Source organism: Plecotus auritus (genome assembly GCF_963455305.1).
Source record: "Plecotus auritus genome assembly, chromosome: 15".
In the NCBI taxonomy this organism is placed as follows: domain Eukaryota; kingdom Metazoa; phylum Chordata; class Mammalia; order Chiroptera; family Vespertilionidae; genus Plecotus; species Plecotus auritus.
Window position 1 is genome coordinate 3,939,634 of NC_137781.1, and position 26,396 is coordinate 3,966,029.

Consider the following 26,396-nt stretch of genomic DNA (forward strand, 5'->3'; position numbering starts at 1 on the left):
TGTGTTTTTAGCCATTGTTCCCTCAAAGACCCTATTATTACTGTGTGTGTGAGAGAGAGGCGGGGGGAGGGAGGCTTAGTTGAGGGGAGTGTTGACTTGCAGATATTCACGTTAATATGATTATTTGATACTAATTTGAATAAAGCCTGAGAAATCTGAAGGCATTCATGGAGAGGTAACAAAACAGAAATAGAGCCAAACATTTAAAGGCATGTCGCTTACAAAAAGGTGGCATTTTGAACGCGTGGGGAAAGGATTATAATTGTATCGCCAAACTGTAGGTTATCTATTTTATTGCACAAGTGACCAACCATTTGGAGAAAAAAAAAATTGCATCTTTACCTCCATTACCTGCAACAAACGAATTCCGGGGAGTTAGAAGATGTAAACAAATGGAACCCCAAGGATTTAGAAGAAAATATGAGTAAGTTTATTTATAATCTCAGAATGGGGAAGGTCTTTTAACACTAGAACCAAACTCCAGGATCTACAAAGGAAAGGATGATAAACTGACAACATGAAACTTTACACTTTCTATATGCCAATCAATCAATAACATCAAAAGACAAACAAATAAAAACATTTCAAGACGTGTGACAGAAAGATTCCCAAGTGCACAGGCGAATTAATTAAGACGACGGCTGCTGTTTTCAGGCATTCACTTTTCTAACCACATGTCCTTCTCCTTACTGCGTCTGTACACGGCAGAGTGGTTATTGGGATGGTCAAAATACGAGCTATTTTGTTCGCGTGTCTGTGTTTTTCTCTACAAGATACAAAACCACAAAGGCTGTTTTCAAAAGCATATTTGCAGTAGGGATCAGTTTTCAGATAGCAAGAAGAAATGAGGTGTTCTCTTTTTCTTTTCTTTTTTAATCCTCACTCTAGGATATGTTTTCCATTGATTTTTGTTACGTTTTGTTTTAGAGACAATGGAGGGAAGGGAGGGGAGGAGAAGGGAGAGAGAAACATCAATGTGAGAGAGATGTTTACACCCTGACCGGGGTGGGGAATCGAGCCTGCCACTGAGGTATGTGCCCTTGACCTGGAATCAAATCCCAGATCCTTCAGTCTGAGGACTGTTGCTCTAACCATTGAGCCAAACTGGTCAGGGCTGAAGCATGCTCTTTATACATCAACACACTCTACTTGTTTCTGAAGGTAGTTTAAAAAAAAGAGAGAGAGACAAGTGAATTAAAAATCTGAGGAACAGAATAAACTGGTGAATATAATAGAATCAGGGGCATAGAATGGGAGTGGATTGATAATTCTCAGGGGGAAAGGGGTGCGGGGGGGTACGGGAAGAGACTGGACAAAAATCGTACACCTATGGATGAGGACAGTGTGGGGGAGGTAAGGGCAGAGGGTGGGGTGGGAACCGGGTGGAGGGGAGCTATGGGGGGGGGGGAAAGGAGAAAAAATTGTAATAATCTGAACAATAAAGATTAAATTTAAAAAAAGAGAGAGAGAGGAAGGAAATACTGTGTGTTGTTTGTCTCATGTAAAATGGGTGAACTCTTGAGGACGGTGTGATTTGGGTTTGCTCTTATTTATCCATTTTGTTGTAAACAAGGTGTCCGTTCTGAGCAGGTACATATGTGCGCGCGCGCGCACGCACACACACACACACACACACACACACAGCATGTGCACGCCGCCATCCTCCGTGCAAAGCAATCTGTGCATCACCCAGCGAGGAGGGAAATAAACGGCTGGAGACATGTATGCAGTTTCTCTTGCTCTGAAAAATCAAATCTTTGCTCATGATGGATCCACCTCGAGGGTTAGAAGCAAATTAAAGACCCTGAAAGTGGGGGGCGGTGAGGGGGGGCAGAGAAGGGCTTAAAGCCTTTGGGGCTCTGAGCAGTTACTGGATGAGACCTTAGAACGGACAACCTTTTCTTGAGTCTCCTCTGACGTCATTAAAAACAAGGACTATGGGGAGAAGCAGCGTTGACTACTGTCGGCTGGATCGTCTAGGCCAGCGGTCACCAACCTTTTGGACCTCGCCCACCACCAGGGGTCTGCGGACCACCGGTTGGCGACCCCTGATCTAAGCGGTGACTTCTGTCACCGTGTCCGTTTAAAATGAACATTCCTTTGGCTTTCAAAGCATATCTCCAGGGAGCCCGCCCGTTCAGCCAGCTTCCTAATGCGTTCTCTCTTTTTTTAGTTTATATTTACTAGAGGCCCGATGCACAAAATTAGTGCAGGAGCAGACCTTCCTTCCCCCAGCTGAAGGCACCTGCTTCCCTCGCAGCCCTGGCTTCGTCCGGAAGGACATCCGGTCTAATTAGCATATTACGCTTTTATTATTATAGATTGATTTCAGAGAGAAAGGGAGAGGGAGAGAGAAACATCCATGGCTGAGAGAGAATCATGGATCGGCTGCCTCCTGCACGCCCCTTCCTGGGGATCGAGCCCGCAACCCGGGCGTGTGCCCTTGACTGGAATCGAACTCAGGACCCTTCCGTCCGCAGGCCGACGCTCCATCCACGGAGCCACACCGGCCAGGGCTAATGCATTCTTTTTAAACGATGGACTCATTTAGCTCTGCAGAGTACACTGGGCTGCTCGTCCGGATGGAACCCGACCATCCTTTGGGGTTCGCAGCATGGAGCAGACTCGCTGAACTCCCCCAGTGTCTCGGGAAATCCGCCTGCCTGGCCTGGGGCAGGCCCACCAGGTGAAAGGATCACGGACAAGGTCAACTGTGTCTTTTTTTTTTTTTTTTTTTTTTTAACATTGAAACAGCGCACCACGATGTCTCCTGCCAACTCTCTCTGGAAATTAAAAGCTGCATCGCCAGAAAACCAGCTGGTTAGGTTTCTAGGTTTAGCTGTGCGTCCCCTCCGGTCAGGTACCGGGATGGAGGGTGTGGCTTATTCTCAGGGTTCCAGTCGAGGGCAGCGCACAGGCGGCAGGGATGGGGAATGCTCACCTGGGCCTGGTGGCCAGGGACCGTGCAGCGTGCAGTCCCAGCCTCGAGGGCCCGAAGCTGTCCTGGCCAGCAGGGCTCACCGAGGAGCAGGGACCCGGCCCAGGGCCCTGTCAGGGGTCCCGCCGACCTGGAGGGTGCTCCAGGGATGTGCAGCTGAAAGGATTTAAAAAAAAAAAAGTGCTGACTGGCATCCTAAGACTGGGCGTGACCAGGAGAGGTAACCAACATGCCTGACAGCCACCGGCTCGCGTTCCCCCCGCGCGCCCCCCGCGCGCCCCCCGCTCCCCAGGCCTGGAGCCAGCACCGCGCTAGGCGAAGTCCTTGGACACGGCCTCCACGAAGTTGGGCGCGGACATGAGGATGCCGATGGTGCAGAGGATGGTGAAGACGGAGAAAGCCATGAGGCACAGGCGGTCCACCACGCAGGCGGCGAACTGCCACTCGCTGCGCACCGCCTCGCTCTCGTCCTGGCCGCGGAAGCGGTTGGCCAGGTAGCGCACCTCTTCCAGGATCTTGGCCAGGTCCGGGTCCCCCTCGGGGGGCGGCCCGCCGCCGTGCAGCAGGTGCTCGTCGTGCAGGTGCGCGGGGGAGCAGGCCAGGCGGCCGCACACCACCCCGGAGTCCGGGGTCGGGGCGCAGTGCACGCCGCCGTCCAGGCCGCGGAAGCCGATGTAGAGCAGGTTGCCGCCGCCGTTGGCGGTGGCGGGCGGCCCGGCCACGGCGCTCAGCTCCACGCTGGCCAGGCTGCAGCGGCGGGTCCGGTGCTGGCAGGCGGGGCGCACCTTGTCCTCCCCCGGCCGCTTCATGCGCAGGAACCAGGCGCACCAGTTCAGGAGGATGACCCTGGTCTGGGGGGGGGGAGACACGGTGGGAAGTTAGGGGCGGCCGGTGCCATCCTCCAACACCAGCCCTGCCCGCTGTGGCTCGGGTGGAGCGTCCGCCTAGGAACCGGGAGGTGACGGTTCAAGTCCCGGGCTGCGGGCTCCATCCCCTGTAACGGGCGTGCAGGAGGCAGCCGACCCATGATTCTCTCATCATGGATGCTTCCCTCTCTCCCCCTCTGCCTTCCTCTGTCTGAAATCAATAAAAATGTATTTTTTTAAAAAAAAATCTTAACAAAAGCAGGTGCCGGGAAAGGCGACACTGGAGCAGAAAAGGCGGGCAGTGTGCTCCCAAGATTGGGAAGGTGTCCCGGGCTCCCAGCCGCCAAGCTGTCCTGACATACACTTTCTAATTGATTTTATAAAGGGAGAGAGAGAAGCACTGATGTGTGAGCGAGACATCAACTGGTTGCCTCCTGACCTGGATCGAACTTGCAACCTTTGGGTGCACCTGACAGCATGCCAACCACTGAGCCACCCACCCGGCCAGGGCGGTTCTGAGCTATTTAATGGACAGAACTGCTAGGTATTCCTTTTGCCCGAGGGGCTCTGGGGGGGGGGGAAATCTCAGACAGCAAAGGTGTGCGAAGCGAGGGAGTTAGGGACCTCTGCTCTAACTCGGTAGACGGCAGGAAGACGGAATAAGGGGGATGTGTATAAAGGAACTTGGCCAAGTCTGAAGCACGGCCTGCCGACCATTCTGTACGGGGTCAGAGAGTAAACGTTCTGCTTTTACTCTGCTCTGCCGACAAGCACCAGCCACAGACAGCCTGTTTAAAAAAAAAAAAAAAAAAAAAAGGCGGGCCTGGCTGTCTTGTAATAACATTTCATGTGCCAAAGTACTCGGTGGACTGGCTGCGGCCTGTGGCCCAACCCTCCCGCAGAAGGCACCGGAAAGCTTGGGCCAGAGCGTGTTGGGCATGAGTGTGTCTAACCCAGGGGCAGCGGGGCCCACGGAGACTGAGCCGCACTGCTGGCAGCTTCTCCCGCCGTGCTGGAGGGGGGGAGGGGGGGGCTTTGCATCCAGTGGGGCCCATCTCAAGCTCATACGATCCCTCCCGCCAAGCTGCCGTTCCATTCCACGGTCTGAGTCATTCGCGCTCAAGGCAAAAGCGTCCCCGAAGTGAAATGATGCTCCCGCACGTGTCACCCTGAGCTGGGACTCCTCTGTTAGGTCACGGTTTTGTCTCTGGCTGTGCAAACGCCACACAACGCCACCGGGCTGGGCGGCGGCTTCTTCACAGCCACAGGTCATCCTGAACGGCCCTGGGGGGCTCCTTACGTGCCAGGTGCCCCGGAAAGAAAGAAAAACGTGCCGAAACCGGTGTGGCTCAGTGGATAGAGCGTCGGCCTGTGGACTGAGGGGTCCCGGGTTCGATTCCGGTCAAGGGCATGGACCTTGGTTGCGGGCACATCCCCAGTAGGGGGCGTGCAGGAGGCAGCGGATCGATGTTTCTCTCTCACCGATGTTTCTAACTCTCTCTCCCTCTCTCTTCCTCTCTGAAATCAATAAAATATTTTTTTAAAAAAAAATATTGTTTTTTCTGGGGCAGTCAAGCACCACTGGGTCATTAAACATGGTTTGGGCCCGGCCGGCGTGGCTCAGTGGTTGAGCGTCAACCTAGGAACCAGGAGGTTGTGGTTTGATTCCCGGTCAGGGCACAGGCCCGGGGTGTGGCTCGATCCCCAGGAGGGGACGTGCAGGAGGCAGCCGACCCGTGATTCTCTCTCCTCATGGATGTTTCTCTCTCTCCCTTCCTCCCTGAAATCAGTAACAAATATATTTTTAAAGATTAAGTACGTGAGCCCCCCCTGGCGCCCCCCCCATTCCCCTCCCCCCCGGCTGCAGGGGGGAGCGGAGGAACGCACCCACTTGGGCATCTGGCCGCCGTCAGGGTCGTGGTGGTGGTACTGCAGCACGATCACCGTGACAACCACGGAGAGGCCCACGATGACCATGGTGCTGGCGAAGTACTGGGCTGCGGAGAGAGCAGGGGCGTGAGGCCGGGCCGCGGGGCGGGGGCGGGGGCGGGCCCAGGAGGTCACGCCTTAGGTCTGTCCCGGCCCAAACACGTGTGTCCTGCTCGCATGTCCTCGCAGCGAGTCGTCCCAGGAAGCGGCTGCGGAGGATGACCGTGCGTGCCTTCCCGTTTTAAGGGAGGCGCTGCGGGGGGACGGTGGTTCCGGCGAACACAGTGAATCTCTAATGCTGCAATCTCTGGCTCCGAACAAGCACAGGGGGAGGGAGGGAGGGAGGGAGGGAGGGAAGGAGGGAGGGAGAAGCTGTGTCTGCATCTTAGAGCCCAACTGCAAAGCTGGACTCCCCACCCCCTCACCCGTGCCCAGGTGAGCAGAGGCCACGGGCCAGTGAAGTCCCAGCAAGACACAGCCTCCGTGGCCCGTGCTAGGAAGCCTTACCTATCAGGGGCACCGAGTCGGACGTCGCAGGCATGATCTCAGCCACCAGCAGCATGAAGACGGTGAGAGAGAGCAGCACCGTTATCCCTGAGGCAGAGAAACGGGGCCCCTGAGCCAGACCGGCCGTGGCCTCCGTTCCCTCCTGCAGGGGTCCTGCCCTGAGGTTCCAAGAACCAGAGAGGGTGGAAGGAGGGGCAGGCGGGGTCTGAGGCATTCCTGGGCACAAGGGCCTGGTTTTCTGTATTGCTGGGGGGCGGGGGTTTCTCTGGGGACAGTCACGTCCCCGCACCCGCGTTCCCGAGAAGCCCCGGGCGGGGTCGGATTTAGGCGCCAGCACTTTTAGGACAAGACAAAATGCATCTCTGACGTTAGCGCTAGCATTTCTCGTTTTCTTTATTTCATTCGTAGGGAGAGGTCGTCTCATGAGGCAGGAAGAGGAAAACAGCCAGTCTGGCCGGCGTGGCTCAGGGGTTGAGCATCGACCTAGGAACCAGGAGGTCACGGTTCGATTCCTGGTCGGGGCACCTGCCCAGGGTTGTGGGCACCATCCCCAGTGGGGGGGGCGTGCAGGAGGCAGCCGATCCATGATTCTCTCTCATCACTGATGCTTCTACCTCTCTCTCCTCTCCCTTCCTCTCTGAAATCAATAAAAAGATATATATTTAAAAACAAAAAGCAGGCCCTAACCGGTTTGGCTCAGTGGATAGAGCGTCGGCCTGCGGACTGAAGAGTCCCAGGTTCGATTCCGGTCAAGGGCACGTACCTTGGTTGCGGGCACATCCCCAGTGGGAGGTGTGCAGGAGGCAGCTGATGGATGTTTCTCTCTCATCGATGTTTCTAACTCTCTATCCCTCTCCTTTCCTCTCTGTAAAAAAAAAAATCAATAAAATATATTTTAAAAAAACAAAAAGCAGGAGACATATGTACTACTATCTGTAATACTTCAAACAATTAAATAAAATAAAATTTAAAAAATAAAAATAAATTTAAAAAAAAAAAGCAGAATGGGGTGGTGGAGGGGAGAAAGCCCAGGCCCCCAGGGGAGAACTGGCCCCTTCCTGGGTGTTCCCACCCTCCTTGTGGGACCAGAGGCTGCTAGGCTGTCTCCTGAGGGCATGGCATCCGACACAAAGGCGGTATCTGACGTCACACAGACCCCCCCCCCCACAACATCTCCGCACCCAGAGCCCCTTGCGCCCCGGGCGCTGTCCGCGGTGCTGACCCCGGGCAGAGCCGCCCGCTCTGGCCCCCGGGGAAGGCGGGCGCTCACCCAGGGAGATCTTCTCCCCGGAGTCGGCGGGGAGCAGGAAGACCAGCAGGGCCAGGGCGGAGATGAGCACGCAGGGGATGAGCAGGTTGAGGCCGTAGTAGAGGGTGCGGCGGCGGATGGTCACGGTGAAGGTGACGTCCGGGTACGGCTCCTTGCAGCACTCGTAGAACCGCTCGCTGCGCTTGCCCGGGATGCCTCGGCGGGGACGGGGAGGAAAGGAAACGCAGTCACCCTGCTTGTTCGTTTTAACGCGCCTGACACGTTAATGATTTCAATAAAAAACGTGGTTCCGGCGAACACAGTGAATCTCTAATGCTACAATCTCTGGCTCCGAACAAGCACGAGGGAGGGAGGGAGGGAGGGAGGGAGGGAGGGAGGGAGGGAGGGAGGGGCCGGGTCTGCATCTTAGAGCCGAACTGCAAAGCTGGACTCCCCACCCCTTCACCGGTGCTCAGGTGAGCAGAGGCCATGGGCCAATGAAGTCACAGCAAGACATGGCCTCCGTGGCCATAGAGTTTATGCCCTAAAAAAAAAATTGGGGCCTGGCCGGTGTGGCTCAGTGGTTGAGTGTGGACCTACGAACCAGGAGGCCACGGTTCGATTCCCTGGGTTGAGGGCTCGACCCCCAGTAGGGGCCGTGCAGGAAGCAGGCGATCAATGATTCCCTCTCATCATTGAGGCTTCTCTCTCTCTCCCTCTCTGAAATCAAGAAAAAATATATTTTTTAAAAAACTGGGTAATTGATGTCTGCATGAACACTTCCTGGGTTACCATCGAGTTCTTTAGGGGTATATTAGTGATATTTGAACAGCTCAGCAGGGTTTTTTTTTGATGGATTGGAATTACTTGGGCTATAAACTGAATGTCTGGCCGAAACCGGTTTGGCTCAGTGGATAGAGCGTCGGCCTGCGGACTGAAAGGTCCCGGGTTCGATTCTGGTCAAGGGCACGTACCTTGGTTGCGGGCACATCCCCAGTAGGAGGTGTGCAGGAGGCAGCTGATCGATGTTTCTCTCTCATCAATGTTTCTAACTCTCTATCCCTCTCCCTTCCTCTCTGTAAAAAAAAAAAACCAATAAAATACGTTAAAAAAAAAAAAGATTTTAAAAAAAATAATAAATAAATAAACTGAATGTCTGTGTCCCCCCAAAAATTCATAGGTGGAAACCTAACCCCTAAAGTGATGGGGTCAGGAGGGGGGGCCTCTGAGAGGTGATTAGGTCAGAAGGGTGCAGCCCTCATGCGTGGGGATTAGTGTCCTTGTGAGGGAGACCCCAGAGAGCTCCCTGGCCCCTCCTGCCACTGAGACACAGCAAGAAGGCCGTGTCTGTGGACCGGAAGCTGCCCTCGCCAGACCTTGGCCGTGGACGCCCAGGCTCCAGAGCTGTGAGAAATAAATGTCTGCTGTTTATTTGCCGCCCCAAATGGACTGAGCCGCCATGACCATAAATAACACGTTGTGGACCTTACACCAGTATAAAGGCAGTTTGCTGCTGTCCAACGGGACTGTAGGCACAGAGGATTCGCAGATGCACGGATGCCTGTCCTAGCGCCGGCCCATTTAAATGTTTATTACCAAAGTCCCCGGGAAGCACTGAATCTTCTTGTTGCTTTGGCGTCTAACCCCATCGCTCTCGATGAATCATGGAGAGTGCCGCCGGGCGCAGTACACACACAGCGGGAAGCAGAGTGGAAAATGCCCAACTGTCAGCAAAGCCCAGGAATAAAGCCGCTTCCTTCCGGGCGGCGAGCCCCCACGCCCCGCGGGGGGCTTACCTATGAGGTCCCATTCTCCGTTGGGGATGTAGCCGCTGACATCCGCCTCCTGCATCTGGAGATCCAAGGACCACCCTCCGTAGGACCAGGACCCAAACTTCAGCTTGCACTGCTGCACGTCGAACGGGAACCAGCGCACGTCGATGTAGCAGGAGCTCTTGAATATGCCTGCGTGGGCCACGGGCCCCGTCAGAGCGCAGGGGAAGCCGGTGAGGTGCGCATCAAACCCACAGCCTCGCAGCCGGCAGCATCATTCACAACAGGGAGGGCGCACCTGGGGGGCAGCACCTGGGCAGCGGCCCCCCGCCCAGAGCTCAGGACTAGCTCACGGCTCGTGGGAGCAGCAGGACGGACACCCCTCACTCCGCCCGTCTCCGTAGGAGCACCGAGGACGCAGCCTCACCTGGGGGGAGGTACTGGCAGTGCCCGGAAGAGTTCACTAACACGTTGGTGTGGAACGTGGCGTCAAATCGCTCGTCGGCACTAGGAACGGGAAAAGGATTCCGTGAGCTGGCACTGCCCCCGGAGCGGCCGTTGGTCCCCCGGCCACGGGTCTGAGCGCTCCTTATGCAGCCGGCCTGGGAGACGGGTTCCCAGGGGCCACCATCCGCCCCCTTCCAGAGAGGCTGAGAGGGAGAGGAGAGACATCGACAGCAGAAACAGCCATCGGTTGCAATCCGTACCAGCCACCTCCTGGGGACTGAGCCAAAACGTGGGCGTGTGCCCTGACCGGGAATCGAACCCGTAACCTTTAAAATATGTTTTTTTTAAAACCACAAAATTTCCTTTTGTATCTAAAAATATTTCAGTAAGATCCAAACACTCCAACGAGGGGCCCAGCCATCCCGCCTCAGGCTGCTGACCCCCAATACCAGCCAGGCCTTTCCTGCGCCCAACGGGGGAGACGTGACAGGCCGCCCCCCTCGCCGTGTCCAGGAAACCCTTGAACCGCAGGCTTCAGGTAACGCGGAAGGAAGCAAGCAAGCAACGCCTGGCTCAGCACCTGGCAGGCCTTCCTTCTTGGCCCCCGCCCTCTCCGCGGGCCGCCAGGCCAGCTGGCTGGCAGCACCGGCCTCGTCCACCATCCGTCAGGACAGGCGGCTGGTCGGCAGCCATCGGCCTCGTCTTAAACAATACATACGTTACTGATTTCAGAGAGGAAAGGAAACGGGGAGAGAGAGCCATCCATGAGAGAGAAACATCCATCGGCTGCCTCCTGCACGCCCCCTCCTGGGGGTCGAGCCCGGAACCCGAGCGTGTGCCCTGACTGGGGCTCAGACTGGAGACTCTGGGCGCCTGGATCGACGCTCCCCTAACCGAGCCACACTGGCCGGGTGGAAATCTCTCTCTCTAGAAAATATTTAGCTCTTTGTCACTTTCTAGGCCTCATTGCAACAAGATGCTCTGCATTTGCTACGCAGTTTAGCCAAGAATTTTAATGCTTCTAGAAACTGACCCGCCTGGGTACCAACCAGATGGTCTTGGGTTACAGACGAACCCCTCACCTCTTCTCAAAGGCCATTCACAACGCCCAGTGGGAGCAGTGGTCCAAAGTGTAGATACGAGACCAGGCGCACCCACAAATGCGCGCACACGCGCGCACACACGCACGCGCATGCACACGCTTGACCGCTGAACAAATGCGAGCGCGCAGCCGCTTCTCCTCCCTCAGGGCTCACCTGTTGTACAGGAGGATGTCCGGCTTCCAAATCTGACCGTCTGGGAAGCGCACCGTCTTCACGCCCGGGTACTCCGACGTGTTCCACTGCAGATAGTGATCTGTCCAAGACTGACACGCACAGTGCCGTCAGGAGCGCGTATGTCCTTGACCACTGAAACTGGCCTGTGACACCGTCAGGTAAGCTCAGCGCCAAAATGAGCAAACCAGGAGGTCAGGGTTCGATTCCCGGTCAGGGCACGTGCCCGGGTTGCGGGCTCCATCCCCAGTAGGGGGCGTGCAGGAGGCAGCCGATCCATGGTTCTCGCTCATCATGAATGCTTCTATCTCTCCTTCCCTCTCCCTTCCTCTCTGACATCAATTTTTTAAAAAAAGAAAAGAAGAAAAGAGAAAGAAAGAAACATCACCTTTAACTACGGATTGCTAGCATGGCCCCCAGCAAGCCATGGGCTCGCTTGTCTATGAGCCCAACGTGTGAAGTGACAGAGTTCAGAAATGAACAAGAGAAACGCGTTAGAAATAAATACGGTTGCCCTAGCCCAGTGGTCGGCAAACTGCGGCTCGCGAGCCACGTGCGGCTCGCGAGCCGCGGTTTGCCGCTCTGTTGAGTTTGCCGACCACTGCGTAAGGCCTTAACCTTACCCAGAAGTTTTGACTTCAGGTTAAAGACATTAGTACATTATTAAAATGTTTTTTAAGTGTTTTTCCCTAAGGCAGTGGTCGGCAAACTCATTAGTCAACAGAGCAGCAAACCGCGGCTCGCGAGCCGCATGTGGCTCGCGAGCCGCAGTTTGCCGATCACTGCCCTGGCCGGTTTGTCTCAATGGATAGAGCGTTGGCCTGCGGGACAGAAGGGTCCTGGGTTCGATTCCGGTCAGGGGCACATGATCAGGTGGAGGGCTCAATCCCCAGTAGAGGGGCAGGGGGGTGTGCAGGAGGCAGCCGATCCATGATTCTCACTCATCATGGATGTTTCTCTCTCTCTCTCTCCCTTCCTCTGTGAGACCAATACAAATATATTTAAAAGAAAGAAAGAAATACGGTTTACAGCCTAGCATCTGCCATGTGGATGCTCGTAGGCCCATAATCAGAATCGGGAGGTAAAAAAGAATAGAGACTATTGTAAGCCAGCTTGGAAACCTAGAAGAATGACCGACATTGCACCCTCAGAGAAGACAGATTGCTTTTCTTGACTCGGTGACAAATGTCCCCGTTTTCAAAGGAGTGTCAGTGGCCGGAATGTCCCCGCAGAGAGGAAATGCACCTGCCGCTTCCTTTCCTGGGTCAGATCACATGATGCCGGACAAGCCCTTGGCAGCAATGAACCAAGCCATGGAGCAGGTCACCCCCCACCCTCCGCCTCCTCCGAGGACCAGGAGGAGGCAAGCACGACATCAGCCGCTGTCCCCTCCTCCGGGCCAGTCACCGGAACGCCGGTAGGACGGTGGGAAAGCAGATCAGACCCCAAGCTGGTCAGGAAGGACTTCCTGTGCTTTCGCCGTTTGCCTTTCTGCTTCTTCTCCTCGGAAAGCACGGGAGCGTGGAGCATCCGCAGGAGCATCATCCCAGGAGGTGGACGTAGATGTGGGGGCCGGGAATTCAGCAACGTGAAACCCCAGGAGTCCCATTTCCTGTCCACATGCCCACCCTCCCTCGGAACCCCGGCCTCCCACCCGCAGCTGCTCTTATATCTGTCGTGTATTTTTAAAAAATATATTGTATTGATTTTAGAGAAAAGGGAAGGGAGAGAGAGAGAGAGAGAGAAACATCGATGGGCTGCCTCCTGCACGCCCCCTACTGGGGGATCAAGCCCGCAACCCCGGCATGTGCCCTGACCAGGAATTGAACCGGTGACCTCCTGGTTCACCAGTCCACGCTCAGTCACTGAGCCACGCCGGCTGGGCTCCAACTGTAAATTCCACAGCCGGACTGTAAGTGGCTTGGGAGTCGCTGAGTAAGTAAACGCGGTGAAAGGGGTGAGTTTTAAAGCAAACGAAGCGCAGGGTGCCTCCGCACGTACGAGCCTCAGTCAGAACCGAGCTGTGCCTGAAGGAGAGCCCAGGTCTCCGGGCCTCCTCGCAAACGGGGAGGGGTGTGTATTTATGGAGAACGGGACTCAAAACAGTACCTGGCCACCCAGGTATATGGGTTCCTCCTGACAATCAGCACCCTTCCGGACAAATTGCCAAATCTTTTCCTTTCAATCCTCACTCGAGGATATGTTTTCATTGATTTTTTTTTTTTAAAGGAAGAAGGAGGAGGAGAGGAGGGAGAGAGAGGGGGCGGGGAGAAAGAGAGAGAAGCATCGATGGGAGAGAGAAACATCCATCGGTTGCCTTCCGTACACGCCCAGACCAGGGATGGAACCCACAACCTAAGTAGGTGTCCTGCCTGGGAATCGAACCTGCAACTGTTCGGTGTCGGGGACGACAGGCCTGGCTTTTCTCCCGGGGCCTCTGCCGTCCCTGCCGTCCACACGCCAGCGTCTCAGAAGCCAGGGCAGGGCCGTGGGGGGGCCAGGACTGCCCTGGTCTGCACTTACCATCTGCAGCCAGATGTTGGTGGTGAGGACCTGGTTCTTCTCGTCCTATAGAGGGAACAGAAGGGATTGTGACTGATGGATACGGTTCCCCGGAGGCCCTGCCCCGCCGTGCTGAGAGCAGCCCGACTCCTGGGACCGCGGGGACGTGCGGAAGGTGGCAGGCGCCGAGCCGGCTCCAGCCGCACGGCCCCCGAGTCCAGCTTCCCTCTTCGTTTGGAGGGAACACGCATTCGTCATCGAGCCCTTACGAAAGGCTGAAAAGTACAAAATAGAAAATGAAAACCCTGCTACCCCACCACCTGGAGGTGGCACCTGCTAATGGCTTAGCTCATTTTTCTGTTTTAAAAATAATTTACAGCTCTAGCTGGTGTGGCTCAGTGGATAGAGCGTCGGCCTGCAGACTGAAGGGTCCTGGGTTCGATTCCGGTCAAGGGCATGTACCTGGGTTGCGGGCACATCCCCAGTGGGAGGTGTGCAGGAGGCAGCTGATCGATGTTTCTCTCTCATCGATGTTTCTAACTCTCTATCCCTCTCCCTTCCTCTCTGTAAAAAATCAGTAAAATCTATTTTTTTAAAAAAATAATAATTTATATACCTAAAAAATTAAAGTGGGCACAGAGTCCAATATTTTAAAAAACCCTCACCTGAGTATAAGTTTATTGGTTTTAGAGAGACGGAGGGAGAGGGAGAGAGAGAGAGAGAGACATCCATGATGAGAGAGAATCATGGATCGGCTGCCTCCTGCATGCCCCCGGCTGGCGATCGAGCCCACAACCCCGGGCATGTGCCCTTGACCAGGAATCGAACCCTGACCTCCTGGTTCATAGGTCGATGCCCGACCACTGAGCCACGCGGGCCGGGCGAGGGCTTGTTCTTTTGAATGGACTTCAAGTGAGCCGGCCGGGGTTCCGTGCAGGTGGCCTCCTCTCTGTTAATTGCGTCGTGTCTGTCTTCTTGGAAAAAAAGGCTTCTGTGGTCTGGGAGTCTGATTGCCTCCCATCTAATTAAAGGCCTTCTTCTTCCCAGCACCCGGCCCGAGACCTCGTTAGAGCCGAGCGGGGTGTCTGTGGAGCGCGGCGGCCTGGGGCCCGGACGGCATCCCGACCGTCACCAGCACAGCGCGGCCACAGCCTGCGAGTGTCGCGGTGCCGGGTAGGGACGACTCCGGGGGACAGGCCCCCGAAACCAGCAGGCAGGGACACCCAGCGACACCCACTCGCTGGCTTGGCCTCTCAGCTCTGTCTGCTCCATGACAAGGGATCCCAGCTCCTTGCCACCCCCACCCCCCGTGCAGCACCCCCTCTTCCCCCCAGATTCCTACACCGAAACGTAACCCTCACTGTGAGGGTATGTGAGGCGGGACCTTTGCGGGGTGATTGGGTCAGGAGGGTGCGGCCCTCATGACGGGGATTAGTGCCCTTGTCAAAGGGATCCAGGGCCCTGGCCGGTGTGGCTCGGTGGTTGAGCACCGACCTCTGAACCAGGAGGTCACGGTTCGATTCCCGGTCGGGGCGCATGCCCGGGTGGCAGGCTTGATTCCCAGGAGGGGGCATGCAGGAGGCAGCCAATCCATGATTCTCTCCTCATGGATGTTTCTCTCTCTCTCTCTCCCTTCCTCTCTGAAATAACTAAAAAAGTATTTAAAATAAATAAATAAATAAACGGGACTTGGGTTAGATCCCTGTCCCCATTTAGGGCTCGTACAGGAGGCAGCCAATCAGTGTATTTCCCTCACATCATGTCTCCTCCCCCCCACTTCCTCTCTCTCTGAAAAATAAGTCAATAGAAAAAAATATTCACTCACTCATCCATTCACTCATCCATTCATTCACTCATTCATCCACTCACTCATTCATTGTTACTCATTCATGTTCATTCATTCACTATTCAGTCATTTATCCACTCATTCATTATCCACTCATTCATACATTCACTCATTCATACATTCACTCATTCATTAGTCATTCATCATTCTTAGTCACTCATTCACTCATTCACTCCTCACTCATTTATTCAATGAATGTTGATGGAGCACTTCCTGTTGGAGGCATTTAGGCCAGGATGACAGGTACAGGGCCCTAAGCGGACACTGTTGCTGAGCTCATGGGGTGGGGCATCACACAATTCAAGGTGACAGAGAGAGAACCCCAAGTAGTGGCAGGCCCTGGAGACGGGAGCAGGGCACCGTCACAGGAGAGGGCAGAGAGGCAGGCTTTCCCGGGGGGACCAGGAGCAGAGAGTCCTGCGGACCAGCCTCCCCCGTACACAACTGTGGTCCAGGAAGCAGGCTCGTGACGTCGAACGATGACGAAGCATGTCTGGGCTTCACCGCTCTCCTGAGAGCAGCTGAGAAACTCTGGGTCCCAGGCCGGCGATCGAGGCCGTCTGTGCTACACAGACCCCCGAGGGAACCCGCTTCTGTGTCCATCGCCACGGCGGGCCGGGTCGGGCACGGCGGGCGGAGGTGTCTCGGCTCTCACCCTGGGCCCTGTGCGCAGGGCCGGGAGCCTGGCTGCTTCTCAGCTGTGCGTAAGCACTGGACCCGCCTGGCTCCGTGGTGAGCGTCGACCTGGGAACCAGGAGGTCAGGGTTCGGTTCCTGGTCGGGGCACAGGCCCGGGTCGTGGGCTCGACCCCAGTGGGGGGGCGTGCAGGAGGCAGCCGATTCACGAGTCACTCTCATCGTGGATGTTTCTCTCTCTCCCTCTCCCTTCCTCTCGGAAATCAGTAAAAATGTATTAAAACAACAACTGTGCTTAAGCAGCCCCCTTCCCTCTTGATGGTGTGCTCCCTGCAGAGCACCAGGCAGAACCGAGACACAGAGTTCCGTGTGGGGCTCCCTCACAGCCCCCGTGACTGAATGAGAGCCGTGGCAGTGTTGGCTGTCGTGTGTGTGTGTGTGTGTGTGTGTGTGTGAGAGAGAGAGAGAGAGAGAGAGAGCTCAGAGAGAGATTTAGGAAAACGCTCTCTCTTTCAGGTTCAGCCCTCTGACGTTCGGGGCTTCATTTGCTGGCATCCTCGGTGGTGAGGGCCTCCTGCTTGCTCATCCTTTGCCCCTTTTTCCTACCGGATTGCCTGCCTTTGCCTTTCTGATGGGTAGGAGTTGATTTCTTAGTCTGAATACAAGTTGTTTTTTTTTTGTCAGCTCCAATATCTCGCTGACTCGGGGAAAAACACCTTCTCAACTTACTGCTCTTTAAAACGGGGGCGGGGGGGGGGCGGGGGGGGGAGAAGAGGAATGTGGTCGGCGGGAAGACTAAATGAGGGAGGAGGAGTAATTCTCGCTATAAACGCCAGAGTGCTACGCAGATGGGGGTTTATATCACCCAGCAATTTTCCGTGCAAACAGGAGTGCAGACACAGTGAGATGTATGGCTGTCTGTTTCTCCCGACACCTGCACAGAAGCAGAGAAAAGTGCTGGCAGCTCTGCAGAGTCCTGAGGAGCCAGGCCGCCCCGTTGCTTCGGGAGAATAATCGCCGTGGAAATGCAAGACAGCACTTTGCACATTACCAGGGGAGCTGTGCCCCACAGCCGATGCACGACTCTTCCAGAAGACCGATTTTAAAAAGCGTTAGAGACTTAAATCAAAGTGCATTTTAAAAAATATTTTAAATATGTTTTATTGACTTCAGAGAGAGGAAAGGAGAGGGAGAGAGAGAGATGGAAATGTCCACGAGGAGAGAGAATCACGGATCGGCTGCCTCCTGCACGCCCCGCACTGGGGATCGAGCCTGCAATGGACCGGGAATTGAACTGTGACCTCCTGGTTCATAGGTCGACGCTCAACCCCTGAGCCACTCGGGCCGGGCAAACGTCATGGGGATTTCCATTAGAAGGCTCCAAATGACCTTCCTCTTCTCTGAGTGGAAGGCTCCCAGCCCGAACCAACCAAGGAGAGAAGAGGGATTTCCGTGGGCCTCCCTCCGGTCGGGGAAGAAACACGGGCTTGGAGAGAATGGGACCTTTGGGAAACACCGCCGGCAGCCGGCTTGAAAGGCAGCATTTACAGGAAATGTTCCTGTGGCAGACGGGCCCATAATTCCGTCTATAAAGCCGAGAGCACGGTGCCCGTTTATGGCCCAGAGCCAGAGAGAGGGCTGCGAGGGGTAACACTCCCTCCATCAGCAATCGGACCCGCTGTCCAAGGGCCTTACAAACACGCTTTCACCCAGCACTGCCCTTCGCCATCCGCAGGGAGGAGCGAGGGGCTCTCACCAACCTCCCGGGAGGACGGACGGTGAGAACCGCTGGGGAACCCGGGCGGCGGGGGCGCAGTGGTTGACCTATGAACCAGGAGGTCGACCTATGAACCTATGAACTTCCATTCCCGGTCAAGGGCACAGGCCCGGGCTGCGGGCTCCATCCCCAGTGGGGGGCGTGCAGGAGGCAGCCGGTCCGTGATTCTCTCATTATTGATGTTTCTATCTCTCTCTCCCTCTCCCTTCCTCTCTGAAATCAATAAAAAATGTATTTTTAAAAAAAGATAAACAAACATAAAATTGGAGAGTAGTTTCAAGACCCCCCCCCACCCCAAATTATCGCCACAATTTTTCATATACAATGTCTGGGACACAACTGAAAAATAACCAGGCTTAGCAGCACCATGAATCATTTCAATAAACGCTTTTTAAACATTTTCTAAAATAAAGAACTGGAATAGGGATTGAATATGCAATGATGATGAGAGTTATGTAATAGTGGGACAAGAATACAATTTCATTTTAAAGCTCCTATTTGTTTAGGACTTGGCCTATTTGTGTCATTTTTAGATTAATGCCTGCTAATTATTGTTTAAGCGGCCATAATGCTGTTAGACCGTTTTAATATTTAAATGTATTTTTAAATGTATTTCTTTATTGATTTCAGAGAGGGAGAGGGAGAGAGATAGAAACATCAATGATGAGAGAATATCATGGATCGGTTGCCTCCTGCACACCCCCCACCGGGGACCGAGCCCACAACCCGGGCCTGTGCCGTGGACCAGAATCAAACCCAGGAACTTCCAGTTCCCCGTCCAATGCTCTATCCACTGAGCTAAACCAGCCAGGGACATTTTAATATTTAGGTATTTCTCTGCACCTCCTATAACCACAGAGAAAAAATAGAAGGGAGTGTACCGATGTCTCGAGTAATAGTGATTTGGGTAATCACCTCCTTAGTCCTTTTTGTTGTTTACTTTGGTTTGTAGTCTTAAAAAAGTAACACTTCTCACCCGGCCGGCGCGGCTCAGGGGTTGAGTGTCGACCTATGACGCAGGAGGTCACGGTTCCATTCCCGGTCAGGGCACGTGCCCGGGGTTGCAGGTTTGATCCCCAGTAGGGGGCATGCAGGAGGCAGCCGATCCATGATTCTCTCTCATCATTGTTTCTCTCTCTCTCCCTCTCCCTTCCTCTCTGAAGTCAATTTAAAAATATTTAAAAAAATAACACCACTCAAAGCATTACTAGGACAATGACTTCATTGCTCCTGGGACCGTCTTCATAGACTGTGTTCAGGTGTGTGATTCTCATAGCTCATGTCTGCTCCCATCAGGTGAGGAGTGGCAGCGTTTTTAAACACTGGCTAGTAAACGCAGACCTGTAGGTCTGACCCACCAAAGCAGAAAGCCCCACAGAGGTATCAGGTAACACACACGCCCGTGGGATCCGGGGCTTCCCAACCGCGCCGGCCACCCGCCGTGGCAGACCCCAGACGCACCGCCGCGGGTGCTGCCGTCTGCGGGCCAGAGCTTCCCCGAAGGGGAGTCTGTAACCCAGACTCTGCAAAGGGCCCCAAACCCTTCAGGCATGACGATGTGCTTTACACACATATGTGTAAGGATGAGTTGAGGCGTACCGCTCATTCTCAGTCGCTTGCCTTCTGAACACGCCTGCGTAACTGTGCACGTCTTTTATGCAAATCCCCGCCCGGAATGGCCTCTAGGTGCGTGTGCACCGGCGAACGACTAAATGGCACGAAGTGAAAAGAAATATTGTGGGAACTGCCGGCAGGTTAGCACCTCCCATTTGCATCGCTTCACGATGACGTCTTACGTGTTATCTCGTTCCCAGCCCATGAAGCAAATTAATTATCGCCGTGAAGTCGGGGCATGCACTCCGGGATAATTTAGGGTCTGTCACTTAACAAATCTGTCTACGTGCCGACGTGAAGTTTATATACACAGATAATATGTATCACAGATAATGGGTCCCAAATGCCCCTGCAATCTGTCCTTCTCTCCACATTCCCACGGTGACTCTTCTAGTTCCGACCTCCTCGTCCCCTCACACTTTCCTCCTTTCTATAATCTATAATCTGTTATAGAATATAGATTCCTATAATCTACAACAGACTGTAGGTTTCTATAATCTATAATAGACTATAGATTCCTATAATCTACAACAGACTATAGATTCCTATAATCTACAACAGACTGTAGATTTCTATAATCTATAATAGACTATAGATTCCTATAATCTATAATAGACTATAGATTCCTATAACTATAATAGGCTACAGAGTTCTATAATCTATAACAGGCTATAGATTCCTATAACTATAATAGACTATAGATTCCTATAATCTATAATAGACTATAGATTCCTATAACTATAATAGGCTACAGAGTTCTATACTCTATAACAGGCTATAGATTCCTATAACTATAATAGACTATAGATTCCTATAATTTATAATAGACTATAGATTCCTATAATCTACAACAGACTGTAGATTTCTATAATCTATAATAGACTATAGATTCCTATAATCTACAACAGACTATAGATTTCTATAATCTATAATAGACCATAGATTCCTATAATATATAATAGACTATAGATTCCTATAACTATAATAGGCTACAGAGGTCTATAATCTATCCCACACACACTGCCCTCAGCATCCTCTCTCTAAACACAGACCTAGCCCTGACCGGTGTGGCTCAGTGGATAGAGCGTTGGCCTGTGGACTGAAGGGTCCCAGGTTCGATTCCGGTCAAGGGCATGTACCTTGGTTGAGGGCACATCCCCAGTAGGAGGTGTGCAGGAGGCAGCTGATGGATGTTTCTCTCTCTTGGATGTTTCTAACTCTCTATCCCTCTCCCTTCCTCCCTGTAAAAAAAAAAAAAAAAAAAAGCAATAAAATATATTTTAAAAAATGAAAATAAATAAAAAATAAACACAGACCTAGCTACATCCCTCCTCCATAAAATTCACCCTGTGGTGAAATTCCCAGAATCCACCTCGCCCTTCACCAAGAGGCCCCCCCGCAGGGAAAGCGCTCCTTGGGCGATGCAATGCCTTGTCTTCCAAATGGATGCACGTCTCTTTTTCATTCTCCTCTATCACTTATGCTGGTTGGACTGGATACAAATGCCACGGTTTGGACGGTTTCCACTTCTAGGAAAAATATGCTACGGCAAGCTGATTTTGCTGCTTCAACAACACACCCTGGCACGCGGCCTCCTGCTGCTCTCGGAGATGCCCAGAGACTGGGGCTCCGGGCAAAAAAAAAAATCTAAACTCTGCAGAGGCCCCCCCGAACCCCCGAGACACCTCGTCCTCTACACCCCTCCCGTCTCCGAACCCCCTCCTTCCAAAAAATCACCCCACGCGTCACCTTGGAGGGTGCGTTTCTAGAATCACGCTCTGCAACCATTCCCAGCCACCCTGGCCGGAAGTAAAAGCACTTCCTCCCGCGTGAAATCTCCCGCAGCCCTCGGGTACAGGCGCTTCGGCTACCTTTACACATGCGAGGCTCCCGGAGGTACCCGTCCGTTTCCCCTCGCCCGAATGTTGGGTTTTAAAAAGTAGAAAACTACCGGCGCCATGTGCAGGCGGTTGTAGAAACAGGAGGGGCGAGCCTGCGCATGCGCTCAGGGCGCCCGCGCACTGCCTGCTGGGAGGAGCCGCGGCGCGGGGGGGTGGCGGGAAGTCGGGGACAGGGCAGCCGCCGCTCCCGCTGGTGCCGGGACCCTCCGCGGTGACCTCGCCCGAATGTTGGGTTTTAAAAAGTAGAAAACTACCGGCGCTGACTCACGGGTGAATCCCCAAGAACCTAGCAAACTTTGCAAGCCGAGCTCAGCGACGATGCGTGGAGTCAAGCGACGCAACAGCAAGGATCTGCCACCAAAAAAAAAAAAAAAAAGTAAAATGCGAGCATCCTAGGTCGTGTCCTTATCACCCCAGCGTGGAAACCTCTGCTGGGGAAAGAGGGGGACAGTAAGAAGATCTTGGGGGGGGGGGGGGGAAGGGCGCAGCCTCTAATACAGCCCGTCCCCATGGGCACACGCCCCTCCCCCCCCTCCCCGGAACTGAAATAGCGAAGAGAACCTCGTACCAGGCACGACTTCCTTCCATGGAGCCCCGTCCGACCGGAAGTGGCAAAGGCCCGCATACCTCATAGTCCCGGATGGAGAGACTCCCCTGCCCGCCCCCCCTCCCCCAGGATCTCAGGACAGTCCCCCCGTCAGTGCGTTACAGCTCGGCCCGTTTAAATAAACTCAGCGGACTTGGTTCTGCAAAAGAAGTCACCGACTCTCAAGGAGGCAGGAGGCGGTACTGGCTTCCCCCTTGAGGGACTGGGCCCCTCTCGTGATGGCGCCTGTCTCTCCCGGTACTGACGATGTCTCGCGATACTGCTGCCTCTCGCGATAGGACATGCCTCTCGCGATATTGACAGCGCCTCTCGCGATATTGACAGCACCTCTCGCGATATTGACAGCGTCTCGCGATACTGTCTGCCTCTGGCGATATTGACAGCGTCTCGCGATACTGTCTGCCTCTCACGATATTGACAGCGTCTCGCGATAGTGCATGCCTCTCGCGATATTGACAGCACCTCTCGCGATATTGACAGCACCTGTCACGATAGTGCATGTCTGTCGCGATTCTAACAGCACCTGTCACGATAGTGCATGCCTGACGCGATAGTGCATGCTGTCACGATATTGACAGCGTCTCGCGATAGTGCATGTCTCTCGCGATATTGGCAGCACCTGTCACTATATTTGACAGCTCCTGTCGCGATAGTGCATGTCTGTCGCGATATTGACAGCGCCTGTCGCGATAGTGCATTCCTGTCGTGACATTGCATGTCTGTCGCGATATTGACAGCACCTGTCGCGATACTGTCTGCCTCTAGCGATACTGGCAGCCTCTGTTTTTATTGCGAGAGAGAGGAAGGGAGAGAGAGGGGGCGGGAGGGGACATGGATTTGTCGTTCCTACTGAGCTACCCGGCCAGGGCCCAGGCAGGGTCCTCAGTTCCTCTTGGGTGCGTCCGCGCCCTGGGCATCCGGGGACTCTGCAGCGCGTGGCCCTTGACCTGGGCGGGCGGTGGCTGCGTGGGCCTCGGGGAGAGCCCGTGTCACGGTCCCGAGTGTGGCCTCCGTGCCCGGGCGGACTCCTGGCCACACGCAGAGGATGCAGATGTGCTCCTTCCCGTTGTGGAAGGAGCCGGAATGCAATGCCTTGGGCCCGGCCTTGGCCATTTGCCCCCCTGATTTGGGAGGCACGAGAGACCCTCTAGGTGCACTGAGTCCGTAGAATACCTTTAGGCAGTAAGCACGTTTGAACGGTATTCTGTAGAGGGCCGCCTGGGAAGGCACATGGACATTCTTTAAATTGTTGTCAGCTGAGCCCGAGGCGACTGGCAGAGCCGCGTCTCGGTTAGGCCCTCCCCAAAGAGGTGGGGGCCGTTATCAATACTGACTTTTTACCTTCGTCCAGGTGCTGCCGGGGAGCGGGCTTTGATATGTAAATCCAGGCAAGCACCAGGAACACTAGGGCCTACTCAAGAATGCAAATGAGCTCCTTGGATCCTAAGTTTTGGTGACACTTCCCGGCATTTGGGGGTATAAAATAAATGTGCCGCGTGGGCTCCGGGGTCCCTGCCTCTCCATCAGAGAGGATGGCGTCCCACCTGGCTCCCAGCTTTGTTCCTACCTTTCTATCTGGTCTCTTTCTTTCTTTTATTTCTTAATCCCCAGCTCCTCCACTCAGGAACCGGACCTGTTCCTTTTCCGTGCTGGACGCGGAAAAGAGAGAACACCTCTACCGTATTCATCTCTCCAACCCACGAGCAAGGTCTGTCCTTCCATTTGTTTCTATCTTGTTCAACGCCCTTCCTCAGCGTCGTCTCGTTTTCAGAGTCCAACACCTCCTTCGCTAACATTTATTTATTCCTGGGTATCTTATGGCCTTTTCTGTGCCACTGAATAGGGAACTGTTTTCTTCACTTCTTTTCCTCATCATTCATTCACGGTTGGTGGTAGAGAAATGCCACCGATGCTGCAGACGGTGTTTCCGTTTCTTCTAATCGTTTTTTGGTGGCGTCTTCGGGATTTTCTGTACCGAGGGCCATGCCACCTGAAGACGGTGACAGTTTTACTACTTCCTCTCCCATCTGGATGCCTTTGGTGTCTTTTTCTGGCCTTGATTGCCGAGGCTGGCACTGCACCGCACTGACCTCGCAGGGAGGCCTAGCACCTGGGTGGCGCCCCCCTCCCCCCCGCTCCCATGCAGGGGCACCCAGATGTGCACAGTGGTGCTCCCTCCCAGGCTCCTCTGCGCGGAGCATTCCCAAGGTGCCCCGGGGCAGCCCCCCAGCCTCCTTCTATAAAGTCTCCCTCTCGTCTGCGGTGGAGAAAGTGCTCCCCCCGTCTAGAAGCGGCCTCGAGCCGGGCGCCATGTGCAGGCGGTTGTAGAAACAGGAGGGGCGAGCCTGCGCATGCGCTCAGGGCGCCCGCGCGCACTGCCTGCTGGGAGGAGCCGCGGCGCGGGGGGTGGCGGGAAGTCGGGGACAGGGCAGCCGCCGCTCCCGCTGGCGCCGGGACCCTCCGCGGTGACCTTGCAGGTGGGCCAAGCCGTAGCCCGGGGGGGGGGGGGATGGGGGGGGAAGAGGGGGGAAGGGCCGTGACCCATGGTGCTCAGGCTGGACAGGCCCTCGGCCTCCGCAGCACCTTGTCCGGCCTCTTGCGCTGGTGCGTGGTCCAAAGCTGGTCCCAGGGCGCCGGTTGTCTCGCAGGAGCCATTGCTCTGTGTCTACCAGCTCAGGGGCGGGCGGGGACAGGGCAGCGCGCTCCCATCGCGGGCCACCTTGGCCCTCGGCGCCCTCCCCGGTTGCAGGGCTAGGAGCCATCACCCGCCTTCTTACCCCACTGATATGAACCCCTCTGCCGGCTCTTAGCACGGTCATCCGGTCGTCCCGTCGTCCGGTCGTCCTGGCTGTGGTCGCGCCTCTTTCCCACCCTGCCCTCCCCTCCCCTCCCCTCCCCCTGCACCCCCTGACCCCGGAGCCCCACGCGCGCGCCTCGGCAGCGGAATCCAGTGCCCCATCAGACACACACCCTCCAGCCCATTTACAAGGAAGGAGACGCCACGCGGTAAAAATGTTTGTGTCGCGGGAAGGCCTTGCGCCGGTGGAAATGGACTATGCAGAGCAGTCCGGACGCGCCCAAACAGCCAAGTGACCGGGCGATGGCCTAGAGCTGGCCACGGAAGCGAGCGCTGGGGAGCCCCGTGGGCCCGGGACGGCCGCCTGAAGGGACACCCAGGGGCGCGCCCTGAGGCTGCGTGCAGGACGGGTCAGCACGACCCTCAGCAAGAAGGCAACACATTGAAATTGGGGAGGCGGCGGGGCGGGGGGGGGGGGTCCCTCAATGCTCACAGCTCGCCCCCTGCCTGGGCATATGAACCCACTACAGAGCCCAGAGCCAGGCCCGACCCATGGGAACTTCACGCCCCCCCCCCCCCAACAGGAGAACAATGTAGAAATGGCTACATGACACCAACACGTGGGCCCTCCTCCCCTCTGCCGGCTGACATGGGCGCAGGGAGAGCGTGTTCTTGCCGATTCCCGGCCCCCGGGAGACTTTCTCCCGGAGTTTCTATGCACAGGTGGCCCGGGGGTGACACGGCGTCCCTGGTTCCTCCTTGGCAGGCGGGGAGGCTGAGGCACGCAGCCGGGTTGGGATCCTAGCACGCTCCCCCTTACCACCCCCACCCCCTGGCCCGGGCCGAGCCACCCCGCCCGGCCGGCCCCCCCGGAGCCCTGGGCGGGGAGAGGGCAGCCGCGGCCCCGCGCACGCAGGGGGCTCACCACGTCCATGATCTGCAGGAGGCTCAGGGAGAAGTAGACGGTGAGCGGCTGCGAGTCGTTGGCCACGGGCCTCTCCAGCGGGTTGTAGTTCTTCACCAGCTCCTTGTAGAGCTTCCTCTGGAACTCGCCTTGCAGGGACCCTTGGCGAGGGGACAGCCGGCCGGGCTGCTCAAGGAGAGGCCGGCGGGGGTGCGCCTTACGCCCCCCCCCCCGACCCACCCCCTGTGCCCGCCATCCCAGCTTCCCTCCCCGCGTAGCCGGCCCCCCTCCACTCCCCCGGATGCCCCGAGGGACCCCAAAGCTGGCCCGGGCGCGGGGCGCACGGAGCCGCCCGGGTTGCGCCGGGGAGCGCGTGGAGGAGGAGCGGGGGTGCGAGGTGCCCACGGCTTTACCGTGCAGAAGCGACGCGGCCAGCACCAGCCAGACCGAGCGGCGCATGTTTGCCGGCCGGCGCGCCCCGGCGTCTCGCTGTCAGCTGTCAGCCGGGCCTGCGCCTGGGGCCGCCCGAGCCACGGCTCCCGCCCGCCTGCTCGCTCGCTCGGCGCGCGCTCCTTTCAAGAGCCGAGCGCGCCCCCGCCCCGCCTCTCCACGTGACGATCTCCACCCCCACCCCCGCTCCCCGACTCCCACCCCAGCCGGCCACCGGGGGAACTGCAGCCCCGGGTGCAAGTGGGAGGTGGCCCCACCCCCGACTCGTCTCCAGGGAGACCTCCCGCCGCAGGGCGCACTGACCAAGCCCGCGGGGTGCAGGGCACCCGGCTCCGCTGTTCTTTGTTTCCGCTCCACTCCCTCCCGCTCGGACAGAAGCTG

The 26,396-nt window shown here is 55.7% G+C and overlaps 1 protein-coding gene across 2 annotated transcripts; it reads right to left on the reverse strand.

Annotated features, from left to right (window-relative positions):
• Positions 1 to 411: 411 nt before the first annotated feature.
• Positions 412 to 26,142, reverse strand: LOC308239121 (neuronal acetylcholine receptor subunit alpha-7). 2 transcript variants are annotated; one of them, XR_013959693.1, is made up of 11 exons: positions 25,979 to 26,133; positions 25,587 to 25,726; positions 13,506 to 13,550; positions 10,965 to 11,074; positions 9,689 to 9,768; positions 9,286 to 9,453; positions 7,511 to 7,705; positions 6,241 to 6,327; positions 5,692 to 5,801; positions 2,942 to 3,789; positions 412 to 766 (listed from the first exon to the last, which is right to left on the reverse strand). XR_013959693.1 is itself a non-coding variant. In XM_080651718.1 (10 exons), the coding sequence occupies exons 1-10, from the start codon at positions 26,022 to 26,024 to the stop codon at positions 3,250 to 3,252; spliced, it is 1,521 nt and encodes a 506-aa protein (XP_080507844.1). In that variant the 5' UTR covers positions 26,025 to 26,142; the 3' UTR covers positions 2,742 to 3,249. The 2 variants fall into 2 exon arrangements, 1 of the variants encoding a protein (XP_080507844.1); XM_080651718.1 differs by lacking the exon at positions 412 to 766 and having other exon boundaries at positions 2,742 to 3,789; positions 25,979 to 26,142.
• Between the last annotated feature and the right edge of the window lie 254 nt (positions 26,143 to 26,396).